This window comes from Phaseolus vulgaris, chromosome 2, assembly GCF_000499845.2.
Source record: "Phaseolus vulgaris cultivar G19833 chromosome 2, P. vulgaris v2.0, whole genome shotgun sequence".
In the NCBI taxonomy this organism is placed as follows: Eukaryota; Viridiplantae; Streptophyta; class Magnoliopsida; order Fabales; family Fabaceae; genus Phaseolus; species Phaseolus vulgaris.
In genome coordinates, this window is record NC_023758.2 from 22,500,797 (window position 1) to 22,512,522 (window position 11,726).

General features: G+C 30.2%; 1 protein-coding gene across 1 annotated transcript; it reads left to right on the forward strand.

The window, feature by feature from the left end:
- The first annotated feature begins 5,301 nt into the window (after positions 1–5,301).
- Positions 5,302–6,607, forward strand: LOC137810936 (bZIP transcription factor 27-like). Its single transcript, XM_068612439.1, has 3 exons — positions 5,302–5,889; positions 6,103–6,183; positions 6,325–6,607. The coding sequence occupies exons 1-3, from the start codon at positions 5,488–5,490 to the stop codon at positions 6,394–6,396; spliced, it is 555 nt and encodes a 184-aa protein (XP_068468540.1). The 5' UTR covers positions 5,302–5,487; the 3' UTR covers positions 6,397–6,607.
- The last annotated feature ends 5,119 nt before the right edge of the window (positions 6,608–11,726 follow it).

Genomic DNA, 11,726 nt, shown 5'->3' on the forward strand with positions numbered 1-11,726 from the left:
TTAGGAGACAACAATAATAAAAACAATTAATGGTAAGTAACCTCCCTTTGATAACAATTAATGGTGAACGGTGAGTAGCCTCCCTTTGATTTCAATTAATTGTGAACGGTAAGTAACCTCCCAATTATGCTAAAAAAACAACAAAGGTGAGTCATATCCCACATTATTAATTATGAAATTTATGATTAATTTTACAAGATTTATATAAAAAATACATATATAAACTTAAAATAATTATTAATATCTCATTACACTTTGAACGATCTAAAATCCTATAAATGATCTATTAAGAGAGTAGAGGATCTATAAATGATATGTTAAGATATTAGGCTATCTATAAAATGGTTTATGATAACAAAAACAAATAAAGTGATTTATTTAGCTTTTATAATTTTTGTTCATGACAAAATGATTTGATAGATTACTCAAAATAGAAAGTATGATGAACAAATTAAATGGCTAACAAGTTTACTTAAAATAATTCATTGTAAAAAACGAAATTTTTATAATAGATATCCTTGTTAAAATCGTGTTTAATCAACGTAATATAATATATCAAATAAAAAACAAATTGAATAATTGTAAATCTCACGTACTCTAATTTTAGCAACTTGATTTATCTTAAATTATTTTTCGATTATGTTTTAATTTATTTTTACTAACCCATATTCTAAATACTTTCTAATTAGTTTCCTAAACATATTTGAAGTAAAAACAAATTGAAAAATTACAAATTCAAACTTTTTGTTTTAAGTGTCTATATTACCTTGAAAGATAAAGATGTAAAAATATTTCAAAATCCATATTTCAAAATCCAAACTTAACGAATTTATATATATAAAAAGATTAAAGGTGAATAACTAAAACAAGATAAGTCAATTAATAAAAGTTATACAAGCATTTAGTTAAGTCGGTAGAACGTCTATTCTTTTAGATGATTGATGGCTAAACTATTATAATCTTTTGCTTATTAAGTTATACCATTTTGAATTTTCTTTGTGTTATATTTAAGAATGTTATTTATTTTCTTGATAATTTTCAATCTTAAGGACAAACTAAGAAGATGTAACATATGAAAATATGAGAATACTAGTTATAACAAAGTGTGATGATTAATGAAAAGTTTTAAATAATTGACTTAAAAGACAAGTCAATTAATAAAAGTTATACAAGCATTTAGTTAAGTCAGTAGAACGTCTGTTCTTTTAGATTGATTGCTAAACTATTATAATCTTTTGCTTATTAAGTTATACCATTTTGAATTTTGTTTGTGCTATATTTAAGAATGTTATTTGTTTTCTTGATAATTTTTAATCTTAAGAAAGAAGATGTAACATATGAAAATATGAGAATACTAGTTATAACCAAGTGTGATGATTAATAAAAAAAATTAAATAATTAACTTAAAAACATTGAATATAATCCAACTTCATGTAAATTAAGACAATTTCTTGTGTGCAATTATTGCTTTGTTCTTTTAGTGCTATGCTTTTTTATTTATTTTATCTTGACGGATTAATATATTGAACAAAATATTAAAAAATAATAATAACTAAACATAGAATAAATTGAATCTTCTATTAGTATCTGAACCACTTCTTAAAATGAAAAAAAAAAAAGACATCAATACTACACTCAAAGTAGTGCCAATTTTTATTTTCTCCTTTGCTGAAGGTATTTTGTGTTACTGTTTTTGGTTTGAAAATAAAATATTTTAAAAAATTAAATTGTTGGAGATCCCACATCGACTGCAAACCTCAACCCTATATATTTTGGATGGTCCGATAGTGGGTGGCACGATAGGCCCAACACAAACACTCGCTAGAATAGGCTTGAAATGGCTCTGATACCATGTTACATGGTGAACTTTAAGCCTAACTCAACCTCATAAAACCGGCTCATAGGGTTGAGGTTTGCATCTCCAACACACCCCCCTCACGTCGAGACTGTCAACTCGTGCTTGGGACTATATATTTTGGGTGGTCCGATAGCGGCCCGATAGCGGGTGACACGATAGGCCCAACAAATACTCGCTAAGATAGGCTCGAAATGGCTCTGATACCATATTACGAGGTGGACTTTAAGCCTAACTCAACCCCATAAAACCGGCTCATAGGATTGAGGTTTGCACCCACTTATATACAATGAAAGACTCTAATCTCTAGTCGATGTGGGATCTCCAACATAAATATTGCGGGATGATTTTTAGGAATGTCCGTGTCAATGAAGTAGTTAGGATCTATTTTTTTAGGAATGTTTTATGATGGCGAAGGATATCATATAGTATAATATTTTTTTTAAATGTTGAATTTTCGGACTAATATCATATAGTATAATTTCTTTTTTTATAAAGATTGGAGTATTTCTTAACTATTTCAATTTATTTTATTATATTATTTGCCAATAAAAAAATTCCTTATTTATATGATACGTATTTCTCGCTATTCACTAAATTAAGTATTTTTCCTAATTAAAAAAATGTAATTTTTTTATTCTTCTAGCACCTGTCAAAGATTTTATTCATGTTTATGGGGTCAAATTTGTTTACAGTTCACATCAATGTTCCCTTCAAATTGGTGTGCCAGTCATGAGAATTTATGGGCCCAGAGAGAAACGATAAACAAAATCCATATATATATATGAAATACGTATGATAAGTTGAAAAAGAAGTTTCTTCTTTTATCCTTCTAAACTCTCATTAATAAAACAAAATCATGAAATAAAAATTAAATTTAAAAATAAAAAATAATTAATTATTATAATAAATAAATTAAAGATATTTTAAAAACTTAATTTTAATTTTATTTTTAAATTAGTTTATATTATTATCTACTCTACCAATTTTAAAAATAATTATTTTTTTAATTTCCAAATCACTTCTTATAATTGTAATCTACATACTTTTTCACATTCTGTACATCAGTTCAAATACCCCAAAAAATTTAAAATACAAAAAGTATAACTTTACACTCATACTAGTCTAACTACTTTTACCATCATAATTAATAAAATAAATATGAGAATGATTAAGAGCTAAATATTTTGTAATATGTTTCTTTTTAACACCAAATAATAAAATTAAATTAAGAAAAACACTTTAGTGTTCCAATCCTTATAAATAAAATAAAATAATAACCACATAATAAAAACAATCAATACACTATCAAGATTGCTGCATAAATATGCTTTAGGAACTGGTTGCATGGCCTAAACCAAACACACCTGCTGCATAATACTTATGCATAGTAGATATTTTTTGTGAGAGTTGTACTTCCACTTATTTATAATCTCTACAGTATATATATATATATATATATATATATATATATATATTTTGAATGAAAACAATTTTTTTTGGGTGTTACAGCGTTGCACACATCGAATCAAGATAATTAGTTGTCGTGCTTTGTGTTAACTAAGAACAGAAGGCTTTGACATGTGACATTGCTACAGTCACTTATTTAATGCACAACAATAGACAATATGGTACGGTTCCCGTATCATGGTAACTCTTATCTGTTATGCATCCATGTATCTAGTGTTTGGAGTAAGAATTTTGTCTTCATATAATAATGGAAAATGGTTCTTCAGTGTGCATATACTTTTCATGAATAAACAGCCCTTATTTTTCCTTCTCGTAACTAATGATCAATAGCTTGAACTTCTGAATATTCCTCGGGGGGAAAAAACATGGTATCCACATCCTCAATGTCGATTTTATTTAGAAACCTGGAGATGGAGAAGTAGTGGAGGAAAGGCAAATACAAAATTATTAATTATTGTCCTTTTCCACATGAAAAGCTTTTTGTTTGGTCGGCACATGAAAAGCTTTGATGCTCCAGATTGAGTTTCTTCAATTGGTAAACAGCTAACATAGTCATGCATCGAAAATATCCACAGTTGCTATTGTGCATAGGATCAAGCATTAAAGTGATCCCATTTGTCACAATATCACTTTCTTCTTCTTGTAGAGGATGGTAGCGATCTTAATTTGACACATATATTTTGTTATGCAATCCACTCTTTGATGTTTCAGGAGGGTTTAAGGTTAGAGAAAATGGTAAAATACGACCTCAATAGCATGTAAAATGAGTGTTAAAATTAATCTGTTGGTTTAGTTAGAAAGTTTGTTCAAGAAATCAACTTTATTTTGCCTTCATAGGATACTAAAGGTCAGAAAAGGTTTTGTTGACATAAAAAAGTAAAAAAACTTACACTTGACACTCTCTTATAATAATATAATAATATTTTTAATTAAAAATCAATTAAATATAATTAAAATATTAATTTTTTAATATTTAAAGTGAATATTTAGTACTTTATATGGTGTTAACTTATCATCACTCATAAAGGTCACTAACAATATAAAGTGGGGATATGACAAAAACAAATAGAAAAGGTCCACAGTCCAAATATTTGCAAATTTGGATCATCATGATGCATGTCAAAAAAAACACTTAAGACCCTTTCTTAAAATCAATAAGCACAACTTGAAATTTTAGTAAACATGATAAAAATAGTTATTTTATCATCCCATTAAATTAACAAGCGAGAAAGTTGACAATCTTTTTTAGTGTAATTAATAATAGGTGAGAAATACTAATGGAAAATATTACATCATAATCTGATTGAATGTGTAATTATAAAAATACACAAGAAAAATTCATTTTAGTTTCCTACAATAAGTTATGGTTATAAAAAAAAGCCAATAGGAAAGATAAAATCTATTCAAGTTGGAAACAAAAATAAATATCAAATATTATCTTTAATAAAGACTTTTAACTCACACTAAAAATTATTAAAATAATAATAATAAGTTAGTATCTATGAAGATACAAGTGAATACAAGTTAAAAGTTCATCTTATAAGTATATAGTATATAATCTTATAAGTCATATTTGATGTTGAATTAAGTCTAAAGTTTCCTTCTTAATAATTATTTTTAATTTTATATATTTTAGTATTCTCTAAACCTATATTATAATCAAATAATAATATTTTTTTTTAAACTTAATCAACACTACTTATAAATTTATATTCTATAAATTTATATTCTATTGAAGAGCATCTCATAATGACCAAAATTTAACTTTGTCATCGATTTTTTAAGAGTCTATAATAATTGTAGTGATAATATTTTTTGACTTATTAGAGGATTATGGTTTATAATTGGTTAGGGTTTTGGCTGGCGCCCATGTCACGTGTCGAGTGTCCGACGTGACTACTCACAGAGAGTGTACAGAGATCTGGAAAATATAAAACAAGCACCAAATACAGTGTGACGGCACTCCACAACTTCACTCAACCCTCTTCTTTCTCCATTTCCCTTTCTCTTTCTCTTTCTCTTTCTCTTTCTCCTTCTCAACCATTTCTTAATCTTTAATAAGCTACCAAACTTTAGAACATTGCCCAATCTTACCAAACCACCTCATCATAAAATTCCCAAAAATCACCATCATCATACTCATCCACTTTCTCCTTCCAACAATGGAAGAGGTGTGGAAAGACATAAACCTTGCTACCTTAAATGACCAAGTCAGTAGCACCCACTCCAACTTGGGAGGAGTAATCCTCCAAGACTTTCTCGCTCGACCCTTCACCATAGACCCACCAAATGCCACTCTTTCCTCACAAACTACTTCTTCTCTCTACGGCCCCCCCTCCTCCCCGGCCCCATCTCTCCTCACTGCTCTCAGCTTGAGCTCTCACCCCCACCTCCTTTTCGACCATCTCACACACAAACCCTCACACCACCACCACCCTCCACCCTCCAACCCCTCCTCCTTAGGCACCAAAAGATTTCCAGAACCCGATTGCAACCTCGGTGACAGAAGAAACAAGCGCATGATCAAGAATCGCGAGTCTGCTGCACGATCGCGAGCCAGGAAACAGGAAAATTAATAACCTTCCTTTTTTCGCTCCTTACTTTTTCCGACCACAATTCTAGGTTTAACTGAATCTAGTAGTTCCGCAAATCCAGGATGCCCGAGCTTAAAACAAAAACAGTGTTATAAGATTCAATCAAACAAAACAAAAATGTTTGTCACTGTTGACTGGATGTATTACGCGCCTTAACGTGTTTCCATTTTTTTTTTGTCTCTTCAGGCTTACACGAACGAACTGGAGGTAGAAGTGGAGCAATTAAAGCAAGAGAATGCAAGGCTGAAAAGGCAGCAAAAACAGGTATGATTATGGTTAGAGAAAATGGGAAAATAATAGTAATGAAATAGTTTGGAGCATACTATAAATAAAAAAAGAGAAGTGGTGTGTGTGATTAATGTGGTACGTGATTAGATATGGTTTGATGTTGCACTGGTATTGCAGTTGAATGAAGTTGCAGGCAGTGAGCAAAAGAAGAAGGGAAGCCTATATCGAGCATCTACGGCTCCATTTTGAGTAGGGTCCTCGATGGTTTAACCCACTTCGCCCACATGGCCCTGAATCTCCGGTTTACCCTTTTGAGTGATAATGACGTAATGGATTTTAGTGCATTTCTGGATTTGCGGTGGCCGCGCTTCCACGTTTACCTTTCAGACCTTAGATAGTAATAGTGTAGTGTAGTAATTTGGGGAATGAATGTATGAGAACAAAGAAGAATGTGCTTTCTTTTCCTTCTTGCATTCCCTACTCCCATTAACTTCTTTTCATTGCCCTTTTTATGCTATTTCATTCCTAACTAGTTTTCAAATTTCTTTACTTCTGCACTCAACTATCCATTCTTGCCCTACCCCATCTAACACTACTCTATATCTATCTCTATGTTTTAATTATCACTAATAATTTTTTTACCCCACCATTTCACTTTAAAACCTCTATTAATCTTTTTTCTAATCTTTCTATCCCATCAACCTATTTTCTCATTCTCTTTTGAGGTGTAGCATGCATTTAAGTACCCATTGTTTTCCTTTTGAAGAATACTTTTAAGCACTTCGGTTTTCACACATTTAATCATTTTTCTTTATTTTGCTTATCATTAAATCAACCTTATATAACTCTTTTGGTGTATCAAAATATGTTTGATAAGCCATTTAAACAATCTTTAATTTATTTATCTAACATTACAATAAATGTCTTCAAATTTAATTCATTTCAATTTTAAAACGATGCTTGGACTAGAAATCAAAGTTATAATCTATTATTAGTTTTAGCAGTTTGATACTTTTTAACCCATTTAGTATAACACTTATTCTTTTAAATTTTAGTAAAATATTACATTTAAAAGAAATATGAGAGTATAAAATTAATAAAAAGTATAATTGTGTTTTTTCAGGAAAACTTTTAAAAATAAAAATTTCATATAACGACATATTAATTTTATCTAAAATCTTAAAAAAAATGAAGTTAACTTTTTTACGTACGTAACTTAACGATTCTGGCTAGTGGAAGAGTGGACCAGATATTGGGTAGAGGATACGTTGCACGACAAGACGTTTTGTTTTTTTCCCTACGCGGCAACGATTATTATTTTGTCTCATTAATTCGGATTTTCTTTCTAAAGAAAAAATTAGTTACTTAAAAATTAAAATTATTTTTTAAAATATTGCTAAATGACTATACATGAAATCGTTGAAACGAGAAACTGGGCAAAAAAAAAATTATGTTTTAATGTTAAAATACAATTAATTTGATCAAAACTTTTGTTAAACGAATTGTGTTTGAAAACCGAAAATAAATACAAATAGAAGTATGATTATTAAAACCTATATAACTTGTATTTTCAAATAATCCAAATTATAAAGAACATTTTTTTTCATAATTCTTTTAAGTCTACTCTCCATTTGATTCAGTGGATGGATCAGAGGTGTAAATACTCATTTATATCATGTAGATAATTTATTTTTTTCAGTGTCCATATCTTAAATAGATTTTGTATCAATCAGTCTTTGAACGTTGTTGACTACTGATAATGTTGGGGCCATGTAAACGAGGTTCCACGAACAGCGTGGGTAAGTATCTTGCGAGACACGAGTGTCAAGAAACCGTGGTCCGACATCGGTCACCAGGATGTACCGACGTGCCACTAGTCAGTGTGGAGAAGTCGGACATCAGAGACTCGAACAACAGAGTTGGGCGACGAGAGGTGGATCCCATACCACACACTAGTTATCAGTGAGGGAGAAGCCTAGGTCACGAGAGTTCATGCGTGTAGAGTGGATGACGCGTTTAGGCGTAACACAAGTACAAAACCACTGGAAAGATGCAACATGTGAGGGTAACAATAGTGTTGGGCCCACCCTCTCAGAAAGCCCATTTTGGGTAAAGTGGAAATCCTAGTTTCAACCTATATAAAGGGAAGTAACAAACTTAGTAAGATATGTTATTCATTTGCGCCGCTTAACGCACACTTACAGTCTTACGAGTTTTGGTGTTTCCTAGTCCTAAGATTGACTTGAGCGTCGGAGTGCAAACGGCCTGTAGAACGCCCTTTGTCTTTGTGTTTTCAAGCATTCATCAAAGGAAAAGCACGTGCAAGCGCAGGGATTCTGGACGTGAGAGTGACGTAGATGCACGAAGACGTTTTAGGTCAACCGACAGGAACAAATTTTAAAAACAGTTTTATGTCAAATTGTTTTGATCTGTTTTTTAAAAAAAATTAAAAAAGTTTAAGTTATACTAATAAAATTAATTTTAATTTTAGTTATAATAATTTGATGCATAAATGATAATGTGTATATATGTTTTAGGAATTTAGTTCCTGTATTTCTTATCACACAGTGCCCAATTTTTTACATACGTTCACAGGGATTTAGATTTTATATATTTTTTAATTTATTGCGACCAGTGCACAAGTTTTTCTTTTCCTGCAAATGTTAACTTTACCATTCCACCAACACAAGTGTTAAAAAAATCTAGTTATGCTGTTTGAACCTATATAATCAAGGACCTCCATCATAGATTATGTTAATTCAATGTTATTTTTATATATCTTGGAACAAATTATAATAAAAATTAATACTCCACCATAATGGATTATGTTAATTTAAATTGATAAAAAATTGAAACATACAAACTAGGATAAAAAGTAAACATGTAATTCATTACAAATTAACTTTCTTTTTCTTTTGCATTCAAATAATTAATATATATATATATATATATATATATATATATATATATATATATATAATGTGTGTGTGTCTAGTGTGGAATGTGAAATGGAGACTATATGAAACTGCGGGTCTTGTGTGTAAAAATAGCAGATTATTGTGATTTTCACCTCGGACAATTTAATGTGATATTATTATGTTTTTATGAAATGTGTGAATTTATAATCTCCAATCATAAAATATAAACTAATATTTAAATACTAAAATAATTAGTTGTAATAGTAATTAAATTAGAGATCATTTTAAAAAAAAATAGTTTATATTGTTATGAAATAATTTTTAAATTGGTATCTAATTAGCTACCAAAGTTTTAACTACCAATCATTTATATTCTAAATTTGGTAGCAAAAACTTTAGTTGCTAATTAGATATCAATTTAGAAACTATTTAACAATAATAGAAACTAATTTAATTTAGAAACAAAAAGTTTATTTAGTCTCTAAAATGTCTCTAATTTAGTCACTATAGCAATTAATTATTTTTTATCTTTAAATTTGGTTTCTATTTCATGATTTTCTTGTAGTGCTTATACAACAATATACAAAAAAATATTAGCATAGCTAAGATATCAAGTTGCATAGTGATGCCTAAGCTTTTATTTAAAAAAAAATGTTGATAAGTTGATAGATTGATATACATTTTGTAGCAAAATAGTTTATGTTATTGGAAGTGAAAGCAATGCAGATTGTCTTAGCATCTTTTTAAGGTTTTTTTACCATCACTAGAGGTCTTTATGAGATTAGTTTTAAGAGTGAATATGTGAGGAAAGTGGTTTAGAGTATATTATGCTGGAAATATGCATATTTGCTGCATATTATGTTTTATTTTATTTTTTCTATAGTGCTGGAAAATGCAGGGTTGCTACTCTAAAAAACATTAGTTCTTATAAGTTTTTCAGTTTGTTAAGATGCTTTTAGTTGTTTTCTTGTGGTTTGTTTTAACAATTTCAAAAGGGTTGAGACACCCCTCAAGTGTTCCTTTTAATTAATTTAATCTTTACTGGAAAAAATATACAATATAAGTTTAGGGAAAAATATTTTTTTAATGAAATTGAATTATGTCAAATCATAATTGCATATTCTACTTAAATTGATTGTAAAAGGGTAAACACTTCTTATTTTTTTCTATTATTTATAATTTTAATTTCGCAAATACAATTTTTTTATATATATTTTTGTATTCTATTTTTATGGTCTTAAGTGTTATCTTCACTAATGCAGAAATATTAAAAGATGGCGGCTATTTTTTATTTAAAATAACGAATTTATTGTCGCATTTATTGTACACGTAGTCGTAAATACAAAAGATAAGAAGGTGGTTATTTAGCCGCATTCTTAAATGTCATTTATAAATGCGGCTGTAGGGATATCTTGTGCGGAAGCGTGATAATTTCAACCAAAGATTATGAGAAATTATAGTAGCAAGTAAAGTGAGAATGATACCAGAATTTTTAGGTGGAAAACCCCTTTAAATAGAGGTAAAAAACCACCAGCGAGAGAGCCAAAAACTTCCACTATAATGGTACTGGGAGTACAATGAATTCCTCTTAGGCTAATACATAAATAGCCCCAAAACAAATTCTCTCTATATGGGTTAAACACTTACACCCAAGAGAAGAAATATAGAATATAGGAGAAGAGAGAGGAAGCGGTGTGTGTTGTTGTTTGTTGTGTGTTTGCTGCTTGAAGGAAGCCACTACATATAGTGGTTCTAGGAGACAACAATAATAAATACAATTAATGGTAATTAACCTCCCTTTGATGACAATTGATTGTGGCAATTAAGCTCCCATTGATTGCAATTGATTGTGACAATTAACCTCCCATTGATTGCAATTGATTGTGGCAAGTAACCTTCCAATTATGACAAGAAAACGGTTAAAGGTGAGTCATAACCCACAAATCTCTACCTTGACTTGCCTTTGACTGGAACACTCTCTCGCCAAGGAGCCTTGATTAAGTATGGATAATACCAACTAAGTTCAGGCAATGATCGAACTAGCCGATGGAAGTGGCTTGGTCAACATGCTTGCAGGATTTTCGGCAGTATGAATTTTTTCAACAATTATATCTCTCGTATTAACAATGTCTTGGATAAAATGGTGTTTAATTTCAATGTGCTTGGTCCTTGAGTGATACTTATTGTTCCTGGTTAAGTGGACATCACTCTGACTATCACAAAAATATAACAAGAACATCTTGTTGAAGACCAAGTTCACTTACCAAGCCTTGAAGCCATATAGCATCTTTCATACCTTCTGTAGCAGCAATATATTCTGCTTCAGTGGTGGACAAAACCGCAATGGTTTGAAGTGAAGAATACCAGCTGATAGCAAACCCACATAGGGTAAAGATGTAAGCTAAAAGTGACCTTCTCCGATCTAAATCACCACCATAGTCAGCATCAACATAGCCAACTGCTCCTCCGGGATCGGCTCTATGTTGATCAAATACCAAACCAATATCTGGAGAACCTTTCAGATAATGAAGTATCCATTTAACGGCTTCCCAGTGTACCTTGCCTGGATTATGCATGAACCTGCTAACAATGCTAACAACATAAGCTAAATCAGGTCTAGTACATACCATAACATACATGACACTTCCAATTGCATTTGAA

Coding starts and splice junctions, on each gene's coding strand:
- LOC137810936 (XM_068612439.1), top strand. CDS start 5,488: ATGGAAGAGGTGTGGAAAGACATAAACCTTGCTACCTTAAATGACCAA. Junction 5,890..6,102: donor CACGATCGCGAGCCAGGAAA/CAGGAAAATTAA, acceptor TTTTTGTCTCTT/CAGGCTTACACGAACGAACT. Junction 6,184..6,324: donor TGAAAAGGCAGCAAAAACAG/GTATGATTATGG, acceptor CTGGTATTGCAG/TTGAATGAAGTTGCAGGCAG.